At 37.4% G+C, this 26,183-nt stretch overlaps 1 protein-coding gene across 1 annotated transcript in view; it reads left to right on the top strand.

Annotated features, from left to right (window-relative positions):
* Positions 1-26,183, top strand: part of Inpp4b (inositol polyphosphate-4-phosphatase type II B) — a 756,225-nt gene that overhangs the window by 394,955 nt on the left and 335,087 nt on the right. The window contains exons 5-6 of the mRNA XM_026386173.2: positions 13,321-13,521; positions 15,394-15,438. Coding sequence (XP_026241958.1) covers positions 13,431-13,521; positions 15,394-15,438 — 136 coding nt within the window. The 5' untranslated portion in view covers positions 13,321-13,430. The remainder of the gene's footprint in view (positions 1-13,320; positions 13,522-15,393; positions 15,439-26,183) is intronic.

The following is a 26,183-nucleotide window of genomic DNA, read 5'->3' as shown; positions in this document are numbered from 1 at the left end:
ACATCCTGTAGCCTCCAGCACTCCCTGCCTGGACCTCAGCCTGCTTGGCCAAGAAGAGGTCTTTACCAGAGGTCTATTTAGAATGGCTCATCATGTCATGGCTCACCTCCCTGTCATTCCAGGGCACCCCCAGAACCAAGTGCCTTCTGTCTTTATCTTTGCCTACCACACCAGCCCCTTTCACTGTGGGCTTAGTTGGCCATGATTCAATCTATACCTTAACATCTCACTTTCAAAATATTGCATTAAGTCCATAAGATCTGCTTATTCTTTTCTACTTTCTGCTTCTTTAGAGAAAGTCTCCTCTTTTTCTGTCTTAATGGAACCTGGCTTTTCTGTGAGGCCCTGCTTCCCTGTTTCTTAATCTAATGTGGACAAGGCACCTACCACAGAGTGTGGAGACAGGCTTATCATTTTTTAATGTCACAAGAGGCCCCTTAAATTGCTGGGACCTCATTTAAGATCACAGTGGCCTGGCTATACCACACTTCCATTCCCAATTTTTGCATTTGTTCTCCAAACTTTTAGTCTCTCCAGACTTTTCTGTGATGCGCATTGTCTTTTCTTGGTCTCCATGTTGTTTCTACTGTACTTCTGATTTCAGTTTCCATGGAGTTAACTTTTGATTCATCATTTCTTTGCCTTACTGATTCTGCTTACTACCAACCCTGCTCTTTCAGCTCTGACTTGTCCCATGGCTGTTTCCTGAACTTCTCCTTGCTTAGAATTGAATACTTCTCTCATCTCCCCAATACAGTGCTATTCCCTTTTAACGACTTCTCTGCTTAGCCGACAGGACCTTCAGTCTCTCCATCAGGACCACATTATTGACTTCACCTTTTCCTCCCTAAAATGGCAGGCAAAAATCCTAACACGGTGCCATCCAGACTGTCCTTGTTCACCAGGCTGCTGAGAACCACTGGAAAAAGCCACATGGCAGACTAAGATCCTGCAGATCTATGGTCTCTATCCCCAGCTATTCCCACAGAGCTGCCCCTGTATGAGCTTCTTTGTTCCAGTGCTCAAGGCTGGTTCAAAACTCCATGGCTCTTCTCAGAGCTCCTACGCACTTCTTCATTATTTCCTCTCGACACAGGATGTTGCTTGTTTAGCTTATGAAACTCATTGTTTCAGTCAACCTTTTCACTTTTGTGACCAAAAAAACCTGACAAGAACAACTAGAGGAGGAAAAGTTTATTTGGAAGCTCATAGTGTCAGAGGTCTCAGTCCATAGATGGCCAACTCCTTTGCTCCGGGCCAGGGTAGAGGCAGGACATCATGTCAAAAGGGCATGGAGAGGAAAAGCAGCTGGAAACAAGGAGAGAGAGGGAGAAAGAGGGAGAGAGGTGTGGGGAGAGAGAGAGAGACAGAGAGAGAGACAGAGACAGAGACAGAAAGAGAGATGGATCTCTCTCACCAAGGACAAAATGTATACTCCAAAGACATATCCCCAACTATCCACCTCTTCCAGCCATACCCTACTGCCTACAATTATGACCCAGTCACTCCCTATCAGAGGAGTGGAAATAAATTATTTAATTTCCAAATATTTGGGAACTTTCTAGAGTAATTTCTAGTTTAATTCCATGGTGGAAAGAAAATATTTATTATTCATGCAGTTATTAGGTTAAGGCTTTCATAATCCAGTAATTTCACCTCTAAACTTTCTTGCATTGTCTCACATTTGAGCTTTTGAGGGACAATTAATATCTAAACCATAACACTCATAATGAATATTTACGACATGAAATATATATAGAAAAAAAATATATATATATATGGTGTTATATTTCTAATACCCAGTTTAAAGTGTAAAACTTTCTCAGCACAGTTGAAGACCACGCTGTTCCCTTTCCAGTCACATCCCCAGTGCCCATTTTCCTCTAGACATTCAGATTCTAACTTCAGTGTTCATCCTGAAATTCCCTGTAATGGTACCTTATGTGTATGGTGCATATAATACAGAACTACGGAGTGTTGCTTTACACGTTTTAAATTTTTCTATAAATGCCATCATGGTTTGCTCCGTCTTCTACTCATTATTTTGGAGCTTTTCTCAATTCTTTTTGAAGGTCATCTATATTGCTAATACAAATGAAGATTCATTTATTCTCACTGCTACACAAAACAAATAAACCGTAATATATTTACCTACTTTTTTGTTGATGAAAGTCTATTTTCAACATTTTATTATTAAAACTTGATTAGTTCTAAACATCCTCCTAATTCTTTCCTGATATATATTTCTAAGAGTTTCTCTAGAACATAATACTTGGAAGTCAATTGCTTTTCAACTTTATTGGAATTAATAAATTATTTTCTAATACTGCTAGAGCTCCATCGGTGTTTAAAAATTTATATTACTCTAAATCCTCATCAATATTTGAGGTTTTGAGACTAAAAGTTTTATTTATTGATGACTCTGTGATTATATATCATTTGATTTTTGTTTACATTTCTGTTTGCAAGTGAATTAAAAAAAAAACCTTTTAAAATGTGCCCACCAAAAAACTAAAAAATAAATATTAAAAAAAATGTTTCTTGGCAATTTATGTTTAATATTTTTTAATTACTTGTTTACATATTTTGAAAACCTTTTTTCCTATTGGGTTGTTTTGCCCTGTTTACTTGTTTGTTAACATTTTTAATATGTTCTAGAAATGAACTTCATCAGTTGTATTTATTACACATTATTTTCTTTTGTCTGCTTATCTTAGACTTGATTTGCATTTTTTTGCTTATGAAGTATAAGCTTATATCATTATATCAAGAATTTTTTCTATTATGTGCATATAATACTATGGATTTTCTTCCATGAATATTTGATATGTACTAAAATGATTTTATTTTGATCAGATATATGTGAATTTTCCATGTGACTTCCTTTTTGATTTGTGAGTTATTTAGAAATACATTATTTAATTTCTAAATATTTGGGAACTTTGTAGACATATTTTAGTGAGTAATTTCTGGTTTAATTCCATGATGGTAAGAAAATATTATTTGTTGAGGAGAATTCAAGATGCCGGATTAGAAGAAGCCTGAATCTTAGGTGCTCTGTGACTCAAGGTTCCAGCTATAGGAGTACGGCTTCTCAGAGAGGTGGGTGAAAGAGGCCTTTCACTAATATTTGATATTGGACAGTCAGAGCATGTTAGGGACTCAGAATACAGTGGACAGACAGATTTAGTATAGAACAACCTGAGTTCAGAAAAGCAGCCTGAAATCAGAGGCTGCACTGTGAAGTGGTGCTTGAGAAGTGCTGTTTCTCCGAGCCCTTGGAGAGCTGATGTGGACCCTTCTTGAGGTGGCCATTCTGTCCTGGCAAGTGTCTCCCAGGTGGTCTAGGGTATATCTAGCAGAACATGAAAGAAACAGGCATTGTACCAGGAGGATTGCAGCTGGATAACTAAAGGAGGTCCCAACTTGCTTCTCCTTTGAGTCTGAGGACTCTCATAACCAGCTGAATCAGGTAAGGAATCTGAATAAGTGAGTGTGAAGATACTCAGGGACTAATACTCTTCCTGGGAACAGAATTGGCTCCCTTGCCCCACAAGTGGAATTCTTAGAAGGCTCTTGAGATCCAGACTCTTGCCACACAGATCAGCAACTGCTGTGGTCCCTAGGGAGATTAGACCCTTTTTGATTCCTGAGTTATTTGAGGCCAGATTAGACCTAAGTCCCAGAATTTGGGTCTCCCCTCATACAGCTCTGCAGTGACCCCACCCTGGAAGTGCTTCAGTCAGGTCTGTATGGACAAAACTGCAACTGACAGTACTTCCTACTCCATCCTACCTCCTGCTGGTGAGAAGGGAAGCTGAGGGCTGTTTCAATCAGCTTCAGTCTTAGGCCACTGGGGCTGGCAGCTTGGTGAGCAACACCCCCAGCCCCAGGGCCTGCCATTACATAGCCCAAGAAGAAACAAAAAGGAGAATAGTTGAGCATGAACCATGACTGTCCATTTCTGTCATTTCTGACCCCTTTAGTGGAGACGATTTCTTCACTTTTTATTAAAGAATATATTTTCCTTTTATTTACTTGGTTTTTTTGATTGAGGAGAATTCAAGATGGCATTACCAAGCTTATTGGCTCATCAACTATGAACACAGACATGTTTCTTTTTTTTTCCTTCCTCATTTTTAGCATTTTTTAATGTAGTTATTTTTACTCGTCTCATCTTTTGAGGGTTAGGGTTTGGGGTTTGTTTATTTGGATTTTGTTTTATTTTCATTTGTTTCTTTTTTCTATTTGTTTCTCATGCTAATCACCAAATTCTCTTTTTTTTTTTGAACTTTCACTCTACTTTGTTTTTCCTCTTTTAATCTCCTCCTTTCTTATAACCATCACTTGCTTTATCGCTTCTGCATTCTCTCTGTGCATCAAGGATTGAATCCAGGGGCATTTAACCACTGAACCACATTCCCCCTCATTTTTTTTTTTCTGAGACAGGGTTTCACTAAGTTGCTTAGGGGCTTGCTAAGTTGCTGAGGCTGGTCTCAAGCTTGTGATCCTCCTTTATTAGCCCCCCAAACCATCAGAATTCCAGGTGTACGCCACCACACCCTGTTCTCTGTGCACTTTTAAAAAATGGAATATTTTTGCCAGGCACCATGGCTCACACCTTAATATCCAAGTCTAATGGAATGGATAGACTCTTCAGGGAAATAATAAACAAAAAATTTTCAAACCTGGATAATGAGGTGGACATCCAGATGCAGGATGTATTAAAAATCCAGAATAGACAATTTCTAAAAAGAACCCCATGATGCATTATTAAAAAAAATGTACTTGCTACAATTTCATTTATTTTAATTTTGTTAAGGTTTGCTCTGTGACCCAGAATTTAATGTTTCATAGTGAATATTCCATGTGCCCTCTGAAAAAAAAATGTGCATTCCATTTTAGGTAGATTATTTTATAAATGAGGATTGTGTGACTCTTCTGTGTCCTCACTTTTTTTTTTTTTTTTGTACAAGGGATTGAACTCAGAGGCACTGAACCACTGTACTACATCCCCAGCCCTATTTTGTATTTTATTTAGAGACAGGGTCTCACTGAGTTGTTTAGCACCTAGGTTTTGCTGAGGCTGGCTTTGAACTCACAATCCTCCTACCTCAGCCTCCAGAGCCACTGGGATGACAGGCATGCGCCACTGTGCCTGGCCCTCACTTAGCACTCAGTGTTTATATATTCATATATTCGTTCTGTCAGTTACTAGGAAAGGAATGTTGGTGGCCCCAGGAATAACCGTGGATTGGTTGACGTCTTCTATCAATCCTGTCAGTTTTTCTTTTGTGTATTATGATGCTCTATTGTTAGATTCATACATATTTAGGTTTATTATGTCTTTTGGGTGAATTAACCATTTTGTAATTATCATGCCCCTGCTAATATTTCTTGATGGGAAATCAATATTCAAAATCAACAATCAAAATCTGGCACTACTATAGCCACTCCAGCTTTCTTCTGACTGCCCTTTGCGTTGTATATATTCTTCCATCCCTTTGTTTCTATCCCTTCTGTGTTATCATATTGACATACAATGCAGAGCGCATAGACAATCATACTGTTTTTATCCCAGCTGATAATCTTCATTTTATAATTGGGGTATGTGTGTTATGTGCGTGCATGTGTGTGAAGACTGTATTTAATATAATTTTTGATATAGTTGGATTAAAAACATTCTGGTAGTTGATTTCTAGTTATTCCATCCATTTTTGTTCTTTTTCCTTGCTTGCAGATGAATTGTAGATTTCTTTACTCCACTCTCTCTGCATTATTAGCTTATTATATTTTTGAGGTCAATTGTGGCTAACCTAGGTTACCACATAAATTGTAAATTAGTCACAATTTACTTTAAATACATTAGTGGCATAATTGTACACTATATTTTTGTACAAGACTATATAATATACTCCACGTTTCTTCCTCCCATGCCTTTTGCAATTGCATTATCTATTTTCATTTGTATGTTGTAAGCACACAATATTTTGCTACTACTTTTGTGCTAGCTAGTGGTTGGCCAACTCTGGCCCACAGGTCAAATCCAAAATGCTGGTGAGCTTTGTAAACAAAGTTTATGGTAACAAGGCCACGCTTGTTGGTTAGGTATCACCAGTGGCTGCCTTAACCTGAGTTGAAATGGTGTGACAGGCTAGGTAGCCCACAAAGCACAAAATATTTGCTACCAGGCCCTTAACAGACAATGCTTGCCAGCCTCTGCCCTAGGCAGTTATTTTGAATCATCACGAAAAGCAAGAACAGATGAAATTAACTTTTACTTTCCTTTTTACCATCTGCAGAGCTGTTCATTTCTTTTCTAAATCCAAGTGTCACACTTGAAGAACTTCCTATAACATTTCTTGAAGTGCTGATAATGAATTTGTCGTTCGTTATTTCTGGATAAAAGCCTTTATTACTCCTTAGTTGTTTTTTTTTTAACAAATTATGTTTGCTTTGTATAGAATTCTGAGTTGACAGGTTTTCTTCCTTCAGAACTTTAAAGATGCCATTCCACTGTCCTCTGGATTACATGCTTTAACAAGATGGCCATTATGTTTCTTACTCTGATAGTCTATATCTAATTTGCCATTTTTCTTTATACTTATATTTTTACCTTTGGTTTTCAGTGGTTTGAATATATGCTGCTCATTGGTTCATTGGTGGGGGTGGGGGCGTGTGTAATCCCTCTTCTCGGTTTTCTGACATCCTTGGACCTGTGTTTGGATATCTTTCAACCCTTGGAAAATCCTCAGCCATTATCATTTAAATATTTATATATATGAGGCTGTTCATTATTGTCACAGAGCTTTTGGATGCACTTTTGCTTTGTCACTCTTTACCCTTTTTGTTTCAGTTTGCTTGATTTCTATTGACCTACCTTCAAATCGACTGTTTCCTTGACTGTTTTGAATCTATGAAGAAGCCTGTTAAAGGTGTTCTTCAATTGTATTACAGTGATCTAGATTTCTAGTATTTCCATTTTGTTCATTTTGCATTTTCCATATTTCTGCTCAGCTTTCCCATCTGGTGATACAGTTTGGCTTCCCATTCCACTGAGTCTTCAGCCTGTTCTTTTTCTGATTCTCCTCCTGACTTTTCAGTACTGGGTAATATCCAAATATGGCTCTCTTCATTGCTTATCTACATTTTTCTCTCCATAATATTTTTCTTTCTCCTCTCCTCCTGAATCTGAGGTAAAGATTACTTATGCCTGGAAATGGGCATTTTGACCTTTAATTTGTATGTCAGGGAATTTGACTCAATCTAGTCAGTAGTTTAGCTGAGTTTGGGTTTTGTTGCCAGGGCCAACTTGTGTGTCTCACTGGCTACTGCATCCCTCCAGCCTTAACTCATGCTGAGGATGGGGCTGAGTGGTGGGGCTTTGATCTCCACTCTCCACTTTAGGCTTTGCCTGGGGGTTGCTAACCACAGAGAGGGCCACTGTTTATGGTAGTTCCTCTTTCAGTGGTAGGCAGTCGACTGTGGCCTGGGTTGTGGTGTTTGCTGGCCTGGAGGTCGGAGCCAGAGTTACTCTCTGGTCCTCTTTCACCTGGGTTCTTGGGCAAGCTCCTTGATCTTGGGTCATAGCCATAGAAGATCAGTGTCTTTAATGATCTGGCCTCAGGATGTTTCCCATTCCTCCCTTGCTTTCATCTCCTCTGTGTGGTGAGTCTTCACCTGTGCCCCTGTGGCAACAGGGTTTGTTACTGTTGTCCTGTAAGAGGAAGATCCAAGTGGTGCTTTCTGCTTTTCCGGCACAGGCATGTGTCATGGAGGGGTATTTCCACCAGACCCCCACTCTGCTCCTAGTCTTTCCCCTAAACCCATGGGTGAAGTCCAGAAAGAAGAGTTGGTTAGAGAGTACAGAGGACCCTGGGGTTGTGGCTCTCAGGACCTCTCTACTCCACACTAGCCAGTGTCCACCTTCAGTAATTCATTGAATCCTTTGGCTGATGTCTTTTTACCAGCCTACTTAGGGCCTGACATCTCTTCTTCCCATTAGCTATTCTATATAATTATCTGTCGTTCCTTATATTCAGCATTGTTAGTGGCCCCGAGAACCTTATTTCTTTTATTAGTTAAGAACCAGTTGTGATTTTATATGTAATTCAGCTTTTTACTATGGTTGGGGTGGGAGTGATATTATTGACATCTTTCTTTATTCTAAAGATCAGCTAGAACCATCTACTTTGCCAGTAGGTAGTTGCTTTTCTCATTTTTAAGGTAGCGTCTGCTCACAGGACATTTTTATTTTCATGTCGTCAGATATTAATATTTTCCTTTATGGTCTGCGCTTTTGAAGTTGGGTTGAGAAATTTTCCCTTAAACTTAATTTATAAATATGCCTTTCTTGAAATGAAAAAATTAAAAAATGAGGCAATCGAGGAGACATCTTGAGCCCTTACCTGTCGGCTCATGCTTCATTTTCTTCTCACCGCCATCCCTCTCGTTCCAGTGGACTCTATACTCTAGATTTTTCCTTGCCCAATCAATCATCCCCTTTCCTCCTCAACCCTCAGTTGCTCTGTTTCTCTGGCTATATCCCTTCAGCATTGAGGTCTGCTCACATCTCTTCATCCTTAAAAATAAGGAAATAAATAAATGAATAGTTAAATAAAGCCATCTCTGAACCCCATGATCTTATCCACTTGAGACATACCCATCAGGTCCAGGGACATTATTCCATTGGTTACTCCTACTGCTGCTTCTCTTTGTGAACAGTCCATGATTTTTCCAAGGAATCCCTTCTTATCTCCTAAAATATTTTTTATGCCTTAGGTGGATTCCTTAACTCTCTCTTCTCAGTATATGTATTTTATTTCAGGAACTTTATACATTCTTTTGACTTAACTATAAGCCAATGATTTCCAAATACACTTTTCTGGCCTTAATTTCTCTCCCAAGAATCAAAAATCCATGCATATTCAACTGATTTCTGGCAATTTGAAGTTACCTCAAGAAAACATGGTTAAAACTAAATTCATCGTATTTGACTAAAATTCTTCCTCCTTCATTTTGGGATGGTTTAGTGTTCCATAATGCTTCTGGGTGTCACTAAGAATTTATCATGAAGGCCAGTAAATTCTATGAAATAACTTTGTTTGAAATCATGGTTCTCTTTTCTAATCATCTACTTACTTCTATCTTGGTTTAGCCATCCGTTATTATTTTATTTTCCTAGAATATAACCTCCAAGTGAGGTTGTTTTCCATGTCATTACCATCTTGTAGGGCATAACTTACCTTGATACCTGGAAAACTTTTTAAAATTCAAGCATGATCATGTCTCTCCTGCTTAAAGTGTATTGAACCTGCTTTCTTTCTACTCTTCTAAGTAAGCTTAGTCTCTCCGTTCCGCCTGGCAGTCTCCTCTACTGACTGATCTCTTCTTGTCTCTGTAGATTTTCTCTGAAGGCGGTTCCCATTTAATTTCAGAAACAATCACCACAAGAAAAAAAAAATTAAAGTGGGAGACGCACAAAGACTTCAGATTCAATTCTAGGAAGGTATTTCACAAAATCCAAGGGAGGACAAGTAAGACCAGGAAGTTGAGTCGGTCCTTTGATTTCTAGTCCCAACTCAAAGAGTCTGATGTCTAAAGGTGTTGAACACTTTTGTCGTATCATTGCCGGTGATTTGTACTAATTCTTTTGAGAGTGTGTATTCAATTCATTTATTCATTTATTGGTTGGGTTTTTTGTTTGTTCATTTGTTTTGTGTGCTTGTTTTTTCTTTAGTGTTGAGTTGCTGAGTTCTTTATTTGTTCTGGATTTTAACCCTCTGTCAGAAGAGTGGCTGGCAAATATTTTCTCCCATTCTATAGGAGATGCTTTTTCTCTCTCTTAATGTTTTTCTTTTGTTATGAAGAAGGATTTTATTATGATGAGTGATCCTGGCTCTGTCACTGTCCCCCCATCTGGCTGGAGTGACCCCCAAGCTGGATTCTCGTAGCCTCGTCAATAATTTCTGAATCACTGGGCCTTACCTTGGCTCTAGATGGAGGAGAAGGTCTGGTGCATTTGGGCTGGATCTTCTATCTGCTGCATGGCCTTGGAAGCTAATATCTCAACTTCTGCCACACAGTTGTCATATCCTTTTGTCAACATCCCCAGTGCTCACCTTCTAGGTCTCAATTCTGCTTTCTTCTGTACCCATTTGAGAGTCAGAGAGTCTTTTCTTAGGCCTATGCATGCACTAGAGAAGTAGAGGGAATCCTGGGTTTTAACGGAGGTCCTGTCCTTCTGTCCATCTATGGGGGACCCTCTTCCTCTTAGGATAAAGCCCTGTGTTGACAGAGAGGCCACCTGTAAGGTGGCTTATCCCAGACATCCCCCTGCCATCTACCAAAAAGCTTCTCCACACTTTCAGGCCTTCAAGTCGCTGAGAGGAGTGCAGCTCTCCCACCCTGGAGTCCTCTTCTTACTCCCTCTATTCCTCTGTCTCTGATTCTACCTTCACCAATGTTAGGATTACCTTCAGTCTACTATCTACATATATTCTAGAATATTTACATATATTCTAGAATTTGGCCAAATGGGGAAAAAGGATTTAATACATCCTGTTTCTCTGAACCTAATTGTCTTGTGCTTTCCTGTCCTGGAATGACAATTATCATGGCCCTACAGACCCATGTAAGACTACTTTAATTAAGTTGTATTATTTAATATTTGCAAAAATGTTTGTCTGATCATAACTTGTTACATGTAATCACTAAGAGACCTGATTCTTGTTTTCTCTTCTTTCATCTTCTAGACTTTATATTAAAATCCCTTGATCTTACTTCATTCATCTCCATTTTCTTTTAAAAAAAATTCTCAAATTCAATGGTGACTATGTTCTATGACACTGTGGTAGGAGTGTGCTGTTTAGTAAAGCATGACAGCTAAGGGCATGCTCCTTAATACCACTCCTGTACCCTCCGTTCACCACCAGAGCACTCTGCCAGGATATCAAGATGCTGTTTTATTTCCTATCACCAGTAAGTGGCTCGCATCACACTGCAGGATTCTAATATTGAACATGTCACTTTTTGTCCTTCATCGAACAGTCTAATATCTTCATAGGTGTTACTAGTCTTCCCTTCCTAATTAACCACAATCTTCTCATATGTTTCTATGTGCATGTCAGATTCTTCTTTGCAGTGTGAGATGAACAAACCATTAAAAATGCCTGATATTACAGCAGTCAGTGCGAATACTGTTCAATTACACATAACTGAATGATAGCTCTTGATCCTTTCCACTCTGTGCTGGAGCAGTAGGAGAAAACCAAGAATATTTTCTGAATATTATGACCATTTGGTCTGTTGCTCTTCTAAGTAGGACAAAAGATATGAGAACTGGCCTGAGCAGTTGCTATGCTTAAAGGTTGTCTTTTAATGATTTTCGTGGCATGCAAAAACCACAGTCTGTTCTTGTGCATGATCGCCAAACCAGAAAATTTCCAAATAGACACAGAAAAGGAACTATTGTACCAAACCATAACCATAGGTAAATGTGCCCTTTATCAGCTAGAAATGCTTCTCTTTCCTGGAGCTTGGTCAGTGATTCCTTCTGAAATATGCTCTTTAAATCTTCAATTAGGCCTCACTGCAACAAAGGACGAATGAAAATGAATAGAATCTCACAGGTGATCACATAATCCTTGTGTGGTGCATTTGGCTCAGTTTTCTCTAAATTTACAATTGTATTTTCCTAGTTAACTCATTTTAAATGGTTGATATGCTTATAATGGGGTCATGGCTAGGAGTCACTGCAGACATCAGTCCTCTTCCCTCACCCCCAAATTATACAAGTGGGCACAATGACACAGAGAGTGGACATTTACTTTATTAATTTTATTATTTATTAATTGGATATTTATTTTATTAATTTCCCCTATAATACTGAGCTATTATTTGCTACTACCTCATGTAATCTCCTTTCACATTTCTAAGATGACTTATCAGGATTAAGGTTTGGGTCTTTAGTAAAAGAACATAATGAAGTTAGCAAGATCCTTATATTCAACTGACAGATAACTGCAGTCCTCTGTGGGTATATCCCACTACTAGAATTTGTCACAGGCCCTTGGGACTGCAATGAATATGTGTCTTTCCTTATTAGAAAAAACTTCAAAATTTCATAGCTGTAAAAGAAGTTAGGAAGCATTATCTTTATTCAGAACATTATTTTGAAATTAAAGGATTTGGTCTAATTAATGGTGCAATAGCCCTTTGCACCAGAAAATGTTTTCTTATATAATTAGAAACCAATATGTGTTTATCTACATCTTTATTATAATATTTTCTAAGGATTCAAGATGCTTTCTGGATTTAATTTTTTTTCTATATGATTTTTAAGAACTAGCACTGAATTATAAATGAAACTGCTTTGTTAAGAACAACAGAAATTGAAGCTGTTGATTTGAAAAGTTTGAGACCACATCAGTATTCCAAACCACTCAATTGTCGCTATCTCATTAAACAGTGCTGGGTAGACACTTAAAGATTTTTCACACATTTTAATTCAGCTGGTAACTTGATTTAAAACAACATTGATTTTTTTTTCAATTCATTCTTGGTCATGTATATCATGCTAAGTATCAAAATGAATTTGTAACTATTTGAGACTGACTGAGTAACAGGGTATTAACTTTTTGGAGTGACTTTTTTTCCCCCATGCTAATTTTCATCAGTTTGCTATTACTTTCATTTCTGCTTGAGTTTTAGCTTTTTACAATTATTATTCATTCTTTTCACCATATATCTCAATCATTAAACAATCAAACCTTTATCAGGCATAACAGCAAGAAAGTTTGTGGACAATAATAAGGTTGGAAACTCCACTATACAAACAGTTGGCCCATCTCAGAAGATGCACGTCAAGCCAAATTACCTTTTTGTGATCATGAATTATGTTCTAAGATGGGCAAACGGGAAGATGAGCAGAAAGGGCAATTCTAATGGAAGAAATGATGGTAGTCCTCACCTTGGCAAAGCAAGCTAATACCTTGATATGAAGCTGCCTGCCTTTGCTGCTAAATTAGGCACATATTACCTTAGCTGCCCCTTAATCTGTCTACTCTCCTTTAGAATTAACCTGAAGAGAAAGAACACACCTTTCAGAATTTAGAAGTCACTCATGTGACTGACTAACCTTTGCCTGGAAAACTTCTATTTAACCTAGAACTTATGGTGTGTTGATTTTGTGAACGGGTGAGATGGGGAGGAAGGAAGTTTATTTATAGGTAGTTGTGCTCTGCTTACCTTTAATTCTTCACTTTCTGTTGAAATCCAAAGTAAATGAAATTTTTCACTCTTGATGTTTCCTACTTGCAGAATTTCAGTGAGACATCAAACCCTGAGTGTGAAGATAGATCTACCAGAAATCACTGGCTGGTCATTTGGAACAGACCACTTGGCAAATTAAACACTTGTGAAGGACGATCATGGAAATCAAAGAAGAAGGAGCATCGGAAGAAGGCCAGCATTTTCTTCCTACAGCCCAGGCAAATGAAACCGGGGGCACTCAGTTCACAAGTAAGTATTTTTGTGCCCTTCCCCTTCAGAGTAAGTCTCTGAAGAAGCAGGCTGGGTCAACTAAACACAACCTGTGCACTCACAGAAATGGGAGTTCGAGCAAGTGGCATGAGATTGCACAACTTTTTCTTTTGCACTATTTATGTTGTATGTGAATGTACAGTAAGCTTCGTGTCTTTTATCCTGGGAGAGATAGATGATAGTCCATGAAATGGTTAAATATAAAATGATAAATCACAGTAATTTATATTGTATTAACACTAGTTAATACTTTTGAAGGATATCTTTTATATACTAGACTATTTAAGAACATCTTGTATTTGGTATTTGTACATTCTTATGCAGAATTATATTGTTTGGAGCATAGATATTTTCTCTTTAAGACCAAAAGGCATTTTAGTTGAAAGTCTTAGTGAAAAATTGTTACACTATTTTACACTGTTAACAGGGTAGACTTTTGCTGCTCAACCAGAGAGCACTAATTCATCTCACTAGAGCAAGCGCAGAGATTTGGCCAAATTTTTCTTTTGAACATTAGAATTGTTTCTTTTGTGTGTGTGTGCTATTCAAATAATTAAAATCATTGGAAGAATTGTATGTTTCCTCTCATGCTTAAAATTCTGGGGTTTGCATTGTATAATTTAGTATGAATTACATCTTTTTTTTTCCAGAAGATTCTCGTTGCCCAGTTGTTGAACACTGACAAATATATTCCTAACCTTCTCTTTTAATTTATATTATAAAATTATCTTTAGAAAATGGTATTGGTTGGATGCATTTTCAAGAAGTTTGATTGTCAAAGCCTCCAGTGGAGTTAATTATTCATAACCTTTTGCAAAATGCAGTCTATTCGAATTTCACAAAGACCTACCTAATGATTGTCCCTCTAACCTCTCATGAAAAGTCTAAAATTATTAACCACAGCATTGTTAAATGTCAGCAGGAGAAAAAAAAATAAGTGGTTACCATGCAAAAAAAAGTTTAACTCTGTGAATAAAAATATTATTTTTATGAAAAGATGCGGCTTTAGAACTATATTAGTGACAGTCTATTTGAATAGTATCTCCTGAGTGCACCAACAAAAATAAACAAGGAGAGTTATTTTTATCATATTCTTAAATTTATCGCCAAGTGGTTGCCTTTTCAGTATGTTTTACGTGGGCTTCTTGAGCCACTCGTGAGTTGTAATGGACGGCATCCCATTCATCCAGCCAGTCCTCACCTTCTCTGCCTCAGGAGGACCCTGCCCTGTGTGTCCCTCTAGAATCCACCTCCTACATTACCACTACTGCCCCTTGACCATCCCACTTTCCTACCATTTTTAGATGTCTGCATTTCCATGCCTTTGTTCTTCAGACTCATCTTCCCTCCTATTTCATCGTAAGTCATTTAACCATGTCACATTTTTTTTAAACATTGCTAACAAAAGGAATGGGCAAGTTCATCAGAATGTTGGTTTAAGCTCTCAATAAATTAGCAGAACCACTGGCATCGTGATTATGCCCACCATAACCCTCGTTGGAGACTTCCTTTAGCTAATGATTTCCTATGTGCAGGCAGCCAGAGCAGCTTGGGGGGGTGGGGGAATCCATTTAAAGGATAACTTTGGTAAGGTGGTTCCTTTTAAAAGTTTTACTTCTGTCTGCATGCTTCCAAAAGAAACAGCCATCTCCAGTCACATCAAATTCGGCTACAAATAATATGTCTTCTTCTGAGAACTTACAATGATTGAGCCTCATTAGCCACATGAATACATTCTGTCATATAATGTATTTGTATATTCTGGTCAGAGCAAAATTCAGTAATATATACTGTCATATTATTGACAATGAGTTGACTTTTTAAATCTGAATTTATACCTATTATTTATAGGTATTCAGAAGATTCCAAATGAACCACAATTGGAATTCATCCTTGGTAAGGAATTTCATTTTATTTATACCAATAAGTATAATACAAATCTGTATAGTAGTTTGCAAGTTATATATACATTACTTATATTTTGCAAACTTTCATGAACTTTGTTCTATGAAAAATGTATTCCATAAGGTAGGGGTAAATATCTCTAATTTTTAAATAAAAATTCCTGGATGCTGCACAGGGTACTTTGCTGCCCAAGGGTACAGAGTTCAGCGATGGTAGAGTTTTACCTGTTAAACAGGTACGCTGACCACAAATCCCTTGCCAACCTTCATTCCAGTTTAGTGACTGCTTTTTGTTGCTTGAAATCTGCTTATCTAAATTTTTCATTCTTTGGGCTAGAGAAAGGCTCCATGAAGTTTCCCTTTACGTTTCTTTATGCCGTTTACAGAATTCTTGCTCCCTTTCTGCCTTACTCAAAAATATTCACTTATTGATTCACTTATTCTTAAATATGGATTTTGAGGACAGATCTTTGGCACTTGAAAATTTAACTTTAAATCCAAGTTTGGATTTCCTTAAGCCATTTTCAAGTTCTGTCACTTGTTGAAATTTGTAACTTTGTCCAAGAATAAATTGAAAATGTGCACTGAGATGAGGCCACCCTGTTAGTATGGAAAGGGAATTGCTTTGGACTTGAACCACATATAACTGCAAACCTAGATGCAGAAAGGTATTTAATGAGGGTTAAAAATAGAGTTTGTATGAACTATTTAGAGAGTTCTTTCATTTTCTTCCTAGATGGTTTTGAAATATTTTGAAAGGGTAACAATATCTTTATGTTTTATTTTAAACTAGGCATTAAAAACTATCACAGGCACATATCTAACACATAGTCCAGATACATTTTAGTACACAAATCTTTACATATTAATACAGGTATTTTCTTAAGTTTGGGGGCAAATTTAAATATGTACATATACTATACTGACCTTTAGTGGTTTAAATCCTAATTAGTTTAGGAACATATATTTGTATTAATTATGTTTCAAGTTTATATCCTTTGCTCAAAATATTTCACTTTGAAGCATAAAATTTTGACAATAATAATTATGTATAATTTGTGTTTTGAACATTTTATTTTTGTTACAAATCTATCTAAAAGGTGTTGTGACTAAGGATTCTAGATTCCCTCTCCCCACCAGGTATTGAGAAACAGGGGGAAAATGTAAAAACTCTAGAAACTTGTGGGAACACCAATAAAGCTTTTACTTTTTTGAGTTTCAGATGATGTGGGACCGCAGACTTTGTTTTCAGAATGAAGCTGAGCAGCAGAAGGAAGCCTAGGTACCCCAAGGCTCACTGAGTAGACCACTTTCTACTTGGTGTGTACCCACCTTTGATATTTTAGAGAAGTAGCTTTTTTTTTTACCTTTCTGATACACCTTCTGAAAGTTAAGATCTGTTAGATTGATTTGGTATATTTCAAAGTACAAGCAAGCCTTCTTGTTTGTGTGCTGGAGAAAGGGGGAATGAGAAGGGGGCAGAACCAGTTGGAATGGAAAGTATTGAAGAGACATGGCCCCCAACCTTCCAGAGACAGGGTACTTAGGTCAGACTCCTGTCTACTGCCAGTAAAGCAAAACAGTGTCTTCTGTTCAAAGGCCTAATTGTGCTGATTGTGTGAAAGCCTAGTCAAATTCAGTAACAACGCTGTCCTTACTTACTTTTTTGGTTTTGAATCATAGCTCTGAATCACAGAATTGATTGGTGATAATGTTCTTCCTCTTTAAGAAACTTCATTTTTCCTTTTCCTGTATTTATTCAAAAATACACTAAGTCTTAGGGATAGATAATTTTACCTTTACAAATGACAAGAAATGCCTGAAGAGTGAATATAAATTTACTAAAAAAGTTATTTAGTCTTCATGCAATTGTATTGTTGACTATGAAAGGCACATTTTCTAGACTGTTATGCTTCTTAGCACTTTTAGATCCTCAACTACACCATTTCTTGAAGAACTTAAAAAAAAAAAAACAGAAACAAAAACAAAACTACTTTTTCAAGAATAGCACAGGTAAATCCTTGTAAGTTTTATTTAGACTTCTGTCAGTATTTTTCCTTGGAGTTTTTTTTTTTTTAATACCACAAATTCTTCATCTTCACCTATTACATAATTAACTTGTATACATTTCATATTGAATAGTGAGAGAAAAATAGCTTCTTAAAATATTTCAATCATTGTTTAAGGATGTGTAAATTTAGTTAATCAGAAGTAAACAAGAACAAGTTCTCGAGAAAAAAATACAATGAAAGCACTATTTGTCCATCTAAAAGTTTTACATTGGGTACTCTCTGCTAAAATAGTCAAACAGATTGAGAATTTCACAGGCCTTGCTCCTTAAATTAAGGAAACAGCTGACTAATCATGTCACCAGGTATCATATTGCTTTGCCCAAGTTAGTTTTCATGAAGACTCGTTTATCTCTTGGCTATGTGAGGTCATAAAACCATTGCATCTCAGTGAGGTTCCTCTGCTACATCTTTATTCAGATATTTAAGGTAGAAGATTGAGCAAGCTAGTTGGCTAGAGATGTCTTGATAGCACTAGGTACACATGTGCTGGAAATGAAAATGTCTCATGTGCATCGTTGACCATATTTCTGATGAGTGACTGTATTCATATTAATTTATCCTTATTCAACTGCAACTTTGCTCCATACTGTTTATTTCTTTGAATGTATTGATATGCTTTTTATTTTCACAAAGAAAAAATAATTAAAACAGAACACGAATTTTGTTGATGGCTTAACAAAATTTATTTCAACAAAGTTGGCTTTCAAAAAGAGGGATCATTTCTCAAAATCTGGGTATATTTACTCCTTAAAATCACTGTGGAAAATATGTAGAGAAGACTAATCTTTAAAAGACATTAAAAGAAATTTCTATGAACTGTTGTAAGTTTACCTTCCTTGGTTACACTTACAATGTTGTCAGATGCCACCATTGATTATCTCCATTCAATGGAATGCTTAAGAGAATATTTTCATATTTTATAAATTGAAGCTAATAGATAGTGATTCCTATTGAATATATAGGAGAGAATATGATGTGATCCTGTGTTCTTGATTGGACACTGTGAAGTCATGTTCTTAATTTATTTCTTCATGGCTGATACCCAATCAAAGCCAAATGGCCCACAACAAGGTAAAATAAAAGATGCATTTTGTACATGTTCACAAGTTTTAGGGTTGATTATGATGTATATGGGAACATGAAAGCCACAGGGAAACCCCTAACAAATATAAGTCATTCATTTATTCAAACTACATTGTGAGAGGAATAGAGTATTTAGAGAGAAAATGATTTCAGCACATTGTTCTTCGCATAAGAGGAAGAGTCCAAATTCAGAGCATATCCAAAAGACAGGCAGCAAATACTTCTGATCATGCCTAGCTATAAATAGGTGTACAAGTCAGTTTCTAATTGTTGTAACAAAATACCTGAGAAAATGAAATTATAACGAGAAAAGTTTATTTTGCCTTGAAGTTTTAGATGTTTCAGTCCATGGTCCCTTGGCCTTGTTGCTTTCAGGCCTGTGATGGGAGCCTGTGGTGAAGCTCGAAAGGAAAAAAGAGATAGGAAAGAGACCAGGGTCCCAAAATTCTATTCAAGGACACACCACCAATGGCCTAAATTCCTTCTACAAGACCCCATGTCTTAAAAGGTTCCCCCACTGGTCAGTAGCATCACAGCCCAGGAACCAAGTCTTTAACACATAGGTTCTTGAGGTCATTGAAGATCCAATCTATAGCAGCAGGACAACCATCTTGTCTTCCTAGAGGAGAAAATGCAGAGTGCTCTCCTTAAATAGATTTCTTGATTTATCTACTTCCTCTTCCTCTGGGAATAGTAGTATACATGAAAAAACATTAGTGGTTCCATGTGTCTTATAGAGAATTAATTTTGGTATCACATGTATCATGATTATATAGATGAAGTGCAATTCTTGTAGAAGTCTCTGTTTTCTCCGTGAAAGTGAACAATTAAAACAGAAAATTCTAGTGTGCAACCCATTGTACACAGTGCCAGGCAAATTGTGTGTAGCATCCTGGAGTTCATTGCTGATGACCAAGTTTCATCACAATATCATGTCCTGGTACGATGACAGGATGTCCTTAGGTAGGTTATAGCAAACACCACAGTGACAGTGAATCAGGAGAGATTATGTCCTTTGATTGTTAAGGCTTTGGCAGAAAAGTGCTGATTCTAAATACTTAGTTGTCCCTTGTTTTATATATTAAATGACATGTATCTATTTTGGATTTTATATAGAAGGGCCACTGTATTTCTTATTTAACTTCTTTTTATTTCTTGGAAGTATTGGGAATTGAACCCAGGGATGCTCTACCACGGTATTACATCCCCAACTCTTTTTATTTTTTATTTTGAGACAGGGTCTCACTAAGTTGCCATGGTTGGCCTTGAACTTGTGATCCTCTTGCCTTAGCCTCCCAAATTGCTGGGATTACAGGTGTGCACCACTGTACCCAGCTTAAAAAAAAAAAAAAAAGTCACTGTGTTTCTAAAGTTCAGTGAGGGGAAAAAAATCATGAATTCATGTGATCAGTTTTTAGTGCTCAGTATGTGCAAATGCATAGAATTGTGTCCAAAATTACAAGCTGCATGAGAAGAACTGTCTCACCTCTTTAAAAGACCCATCTTTTGCCACTTCCTAGGGCTTCATTAGCCTGCATGTCAGGTGCATTTATACTTGGCTATAAATCAGGTATTATTTTACATTTCTCTTAAAAAATATATCTTAGGAGGCCCAACTTACTAATTTTTTTCAGTATTCACACTTCTTCTCTCTTGCTGATTTGTGTTCTATAAATGACTATAAAACACTGACTTTTTAAAAACTCCAGTGGGGGAAAGGAAGATTCTAGTCCATCTTCCTTAGTATTTTTCACCTTTAACATGGTACACTGACTCAGCTGAAAGGGATACTAAGCACAGAAATATATTTTTGTATTTCATCTAGTGATAAAAATATTATTTCACTATATCCAATGCAAGATGACCTTCAGAGCAAGAGAAGCAACGGCACTAGACAAAGCTTTGCACTTGCCTTATTGTGGTGCCTTATTACAAACAGATCATCATTTTTTTTTTTCGATTCTTACATTGTACTATATACCATGTAAAATTGTACCACGGAAAATTGTTTTCTGGGACTCTTCTAAAGACAGGGAGTGTGTGAGATCCCAAGAGATCACAGGATCAGCTGCCATTGTTCATATTCACCATGAGCTTGGTTCTTTACTAGCAGGGTGTCATGAATAGGCCCTATCACAATTCTACTGGATAATAATATTAAAAATAGCTAACATTTATTATATGCTTGCTTGTCTGCCATATGGTGTTCTAAATAATTTATGTAGATTAATTACTTTAATTCCCACAATTTCATTTTGAGTTCTTGCTTTATTAACATCCTTGTTTTAGAGGTAAGAAAAATTAGACATGAATAGCTAATGAGCCCAAGAGTTGAACCCAGGAGTCTTAACTTTCAAACATGTTCTCGTATACTATCTCCATCTGAGAGATGAAAGATCTTAGACTCCCAAGGGTTAACTTCTCACAGATCTTATGGAAGAGGATCGACAGGGTCAGGATCTGAGCTGGGCTTTGTCTGATTCTAAACTCCTGCATTTAACCAACAGACTGACATACCCACCTCCTTTGATTCCTGCTTCCTAGGAATTTCCAGGAAATTATAATAATGCCATGCAGATTGGCATAGGAGAGAAACAAAGACTTAAACCAATAACTATGGAATTGCTGAGCAAGTGATGGTTAAAAATTACTATGGCATTAGAGACAGCATCTCTGAGGAAATGGCATTTGGACCAGGTCTTGAAGGAGGAACAAGATCTCAGTTGGTTTACAAGAGCTCAGGAGAAAATTCAGGCAAAAGGAGTAGAAACTACATGAAATATGAAATCCCTAGAGCTCATTTCCAAAGCTATGCATTTAATGCTCATTTGCATTTTTTTTTATTGCTTATAATGCATTCTAAAATAAAGCTCTAGAAGTCCTTTTGAAATATTTTATAATCGTTGCCTGAATATTTGGACCTTGTTTTAAATTTTTAAATGAGCAGTTTTATGCTAGTTAATTATATTTGGAATCATGAAGAAGTGGGTCTTACTGACCTTGGGTCTTGAAGACTCAGGCCATTCTGAGTGGGACAGTGTGGACTATAGTCTGCTGTGCCCTAGACGATTGCCTGCAGATGAGGAATTTGCACGTGCAACAGCCTTTGCAGTGAGTGTTTGAATTGTCTCAATTTTGACAACAGCAGGTAGTTGAAGAGATATTTTTCAGAACTCTCACTTATCAAAAACAAAACTGCAGCAACAACAGAATAAGGACAATGGGTAGAAATGGATTTGCATTTTAGGCTGAAGTAGAGTCTGAAGGCTATTTAGCTCTCCTAGTGAACATCGTGGGTGTACAGGTAACTTGCTAGGATTCAGATGCTACTATCTAGACATTTGGCCTTAGAAAAAATCACCCTTTGTCTCAGGATCTCTCTAACATGGGAAGAGTATTGTCATCTACCTTAGAAGCTTTTCATAAGGATTAAATAAGTTAATATACAGGAAGTACCTATATGACATATGTTAAATGATTGATTGCTATTATTATGAAAATTAGCTTAGGTGAATCACCTTATCACACTCAGTCAGTACTGCCTTGAGTTAGGAGTCTTGGCTCTGCATTTTTGTGCATAATGATTGCTATCATTTACAGAACACCTGAGTGCCAGGAATTCTTAGGCTTTACACTTGCACCATGATCCTACAGTGTGCCCATAGGTGCTTCTCGCTATTCATGTTTCACAGTTAACTTCAGCTCTCTGCACAATGGCATATGCCTAGGGTGTGGGGGGGATCTCGATTTTAACTCCAAAGGCCATGTTCTTTGCAGTTATTATTAAAAGTGCAAGAATGAGAAAGGAAGAGCAATAAAAGGTTATCTAAGACCTGCATAATTGTTCCTGTACTGCTGAAATAATTAGAGACTTAATTGGAAGAAGAGAAAAGGAACCAATTAGAGCATTTTAACAGGTCTGTCATGTGCTAGTGGTTTCTGGAGATCCAGCATTTAATGGGTTCTGAAGCTGGATTGTAGCCTTTTTTTTTATTGACCCTGGTCTAAATTCCAGTTTGGCACTCTGCGGATATTGAGACGCATGATATCAATCAACAAATGAGAAATATGCAGGAAGTCAAACTTCCCACTTCTCTTGCTGTAACTGTTTCACTTAACTGTGCTGCATTGCCATATAAGATATGTATTCTTCACATGGCATTTCTTTCTGAGTTATATATTGTAGGACATTTAATTAAGGGATGTCTTTGACCAGGTTGAACTCTGCAGGCTTAATTGATTGTTCTGCATGGGTTAAACAAGTTATTTGTGAGGGTTTTTTCCCTTCCTCAATGTTCCCTTTCTACCTTTTTTATTTGTGGTTTTCACTTATAGTCAACACCCCACATCTAGTTTATTTATCTTTCTGTGCATGTACCCAAGGACTTCTTCCTTCCATTGTCTAATTGCTGAGAGCACTGGCCACTGTACTGCAGCATCTATTGCTACTCATGGGTAACTCATGAGAAATTGGGGCTGCATTCATTGGGTGCTTTTGCTTTGTGTAAAATTGAAAGCCACTGAGGCTGTGGACAGAGAAGGATCCCCTGATACTCTTGTCTATGTGGTTAAAACATGTCAGCCCACCTTCTTGTGGAGCAAATGGTTGCACATGTGTCCTAGGCCACCTGGGAACCAGACCATGGGGAAGAGAAGAGACCTTGCAGGACACAAGGCAATAGTTTTTGAAAGTCTCTTTGTGTTTCCATTGAACTAAACAGTGTTCCCCTCATGCTTCTTATTGGAAATTTTGATTTTTTTAAGCTGACAAAGAGGATAGCATTCCCATTTTCGAAAGGAGGAAACTCAATCTCAGAGAAGTTAAGCTGCTTGCCTGTTGGGAGAAGCCAAGGCTTTTCCAGCATTCTTTCTTTCCTTTTCCCCTCCAATATCTCCACAAGGACAAACAGATGGCTCTGATAAGGTGGCAGAAGTCATTTTGAACAATGAAGGTGTATTCCTGAGTCAAATGTATTCAAACTCAGGATATCAGTTTTCTCTCATGAAAACATCAACACCCTCTGACTCTAAGCAATTTTGAGGCCCAAGGCTTTAAAGTAATGCTAATGGGACTTTACTGACACTAGATAACTCCACTTGCTTGTCTAGGGGGTATTTTAAATTTTAAGATGGTTAAAACTTGAGTTTTCAGCTCTCATGCCTATCCCCTCAAATGTTTTATTCCCCATGATACACATGTCTGCAAAATATACCTCCTTCTCTGTTATTAAAATACTCAAACTACGACTCCATCTTAGTTGTTCTTGTTCTCTAACTTTGCATCAAATCTACAATCAAGTTCGGTATGGTCTGGGTTGAAGATATGATGGTCATCTTCTGAATTTGACCACCCACCACCCTCCAGCACTATCACTGTCCTTCAGTTCCAAGCTACACAGAGCTCAGGTCTGGACCAGCCTGGAGAATCCTCGAGGGTCTGTCTGGGTTCTTTTGCCCTCCTGACAGAATACCAAGAGTAGTTAGTTGTTCATAAATGTAAATGGAATTGCTTTACTCCCCTAATTAAAATCTTCCAGGATTACACACAACTTTTACTGCCTTGGACCTGGGTCTTAAGGAGGGAGGCCCTTCTTACCTTGCTTCTACTAAATCTAACTCACTCAGCATTAACTGCATTGGTTTTCTTTCCACTTCTCAAATATTTGTTGCTTCTCCTCATTTAGCTCCTTGGCATGGTCTAGGTCATAGCTCAAATGACACATCCTCAGAGAAGCTTATTTTCCTGATCCATCATCTTCCAACTCTCTTGATTTTATCACCCTGCTTAGAATTCTCAACACAGTTTATTAATCTTCTTCTGGCAGACTGGGAGAACTTGATTTTTTATTTTTTTTTCAACTGCCTAGAATCATACAGGACACATTTTAGACATTCAGTAAATACCCATGGACTGAATGCATGCATAAATTCCATTGCTTCACTTTCACACACTTCTTGGCAAAAATCAATTGATATATTTTGTAATTATTTCTGACACATTATTTGTAAAAAAAATTAAATCCCTAATGAATTCAATTATTTAATTATTGATATTTCTTTGTTCACAAATTCTATTTAGGAGGGATAAAGTCTTATTGGCCTTGGCATTCTTCTAGAAGGAACTGACAAGGAGACTGTGTTCCTGGGCTGAAGGGAACACGTTAGTTCTTCACACAAGATCTGGCAGTGAAATACAGAATTAACTGTCGAATTTGATACATAAAATTCTTCACAAAGTAAGAATTTTGGAATCCCTATATTATGGCAGTCTCCAGAAGTATTGAATCCTCTTGCTGAGGTGTATATACAAATAGAAACAAGAATAATAGACAACTAGAATAATAGCAATGGACCAATCAGAAGACCTGAGCTGGCAGAGAAGCAGGGTTTGAGGTCATGAGCTGGGTGCTGGCCTGAGAGCCTTCTGTCCCCATTCTGCCACTGGCTACCTGTGCATTCCTGAAGAATTCTCCTTTACTGTGCTGTTTCACAGATTAAATGAGACAATTCGCCTACAGCACTAAGAATGGTGCTTGGTGCAGCCGTGATGGCTTGAATGCTATTGCTTTCATTCGTGGTTGTGCTATTCCTTTATCCTCTCTGACACTCTGACTCCTTATCTGTAAGTTCCAGATAGTTTCTCTTCCACAGAGTGTTTGAGCTAAATATTTCCAAGTAAGAAATACATTATTGATATATTTATTAAGAATTTCTGAAATCTTTTTCCCCATGTATTTGATTTAATTGGATCTTCATAGGCATTTGGTAAGAGTAAGTATAATTATCATCTCTGTTTTCAGATGAGGATTCTGAGACTTCAGAAGAAATCAGAAGTCACAGAGTCAGGGCTGGGATTTGTGACCTTGGAATTTTGGCTGTTTATAACACAAAGGGAGCAAAAATTGTCAAGAGGACCCTTAAACAGACCCTAATCTTATGTGGTCTACCAGGAGTCCTGGAAAAGCCAAGAAAATTATCCTTTTTGTGTGTGTATTTTTAAAATTTATTTCTTCTTTTTAGGTATACATAAACAGTGGAATATTTTGACGTATTATACACACATCAAGTATAGTTTATTCTAATTAGGATGCTGTTCTTGTGGTTGTACACTATGCAGGATCATCAACCCTTTCCCTATATTCAAATACAAGGCGAGGAAAGTTATGTCTGATACATTCTAATGTCTTCCTTATTCCCATCCCCACTCCTTTTCCTTTGTATAATCCAATGAGCATCTACTCTTCCTTCCAGCCCCACCTTATTGAGGGTCAGCATCCACATATCAGAGAGAGCATTTGACCTTTGGCTTTGGGGGACTGGCTTATTTCACTTAGCATGGTAGTCTTCAGTTCCATCCATTTACCTGAAAATGCCATAATTTCATTCTTCTATATGGCTGAGCAATTTTCCATTGTGTATATGTACCACATTGTCTTAATCCAGTCATCTGTTGAAGGGGCACCTATATTAGTTCCATAGCTTAGCTATTGTGAATTGTGCTACATTGATATGACTGCATCATTGTAGTATGCTGACTTTTAGTCCTTTGGGTATATATTACGGAGTGGGATAACTGGCTCAA

Source organism: Urocitellus parryii, chromosome 10, assembly GCF_045843805.1.
Source record: "Urocitellus parryii isolate mUroPar1 chromosome 10, mUroPar1.hap1, whole genome shotgun sequence".
Classification (NCBI taxonomy): Eukaryota; Metazoa; Chordata; class Mammalia; order Rodentia; family Sciuridae; genus Urocitellus; species Urocitellus parryii.
This window is presented reverse-complemented; position numbering and strand designations above follow the sequence as displayed.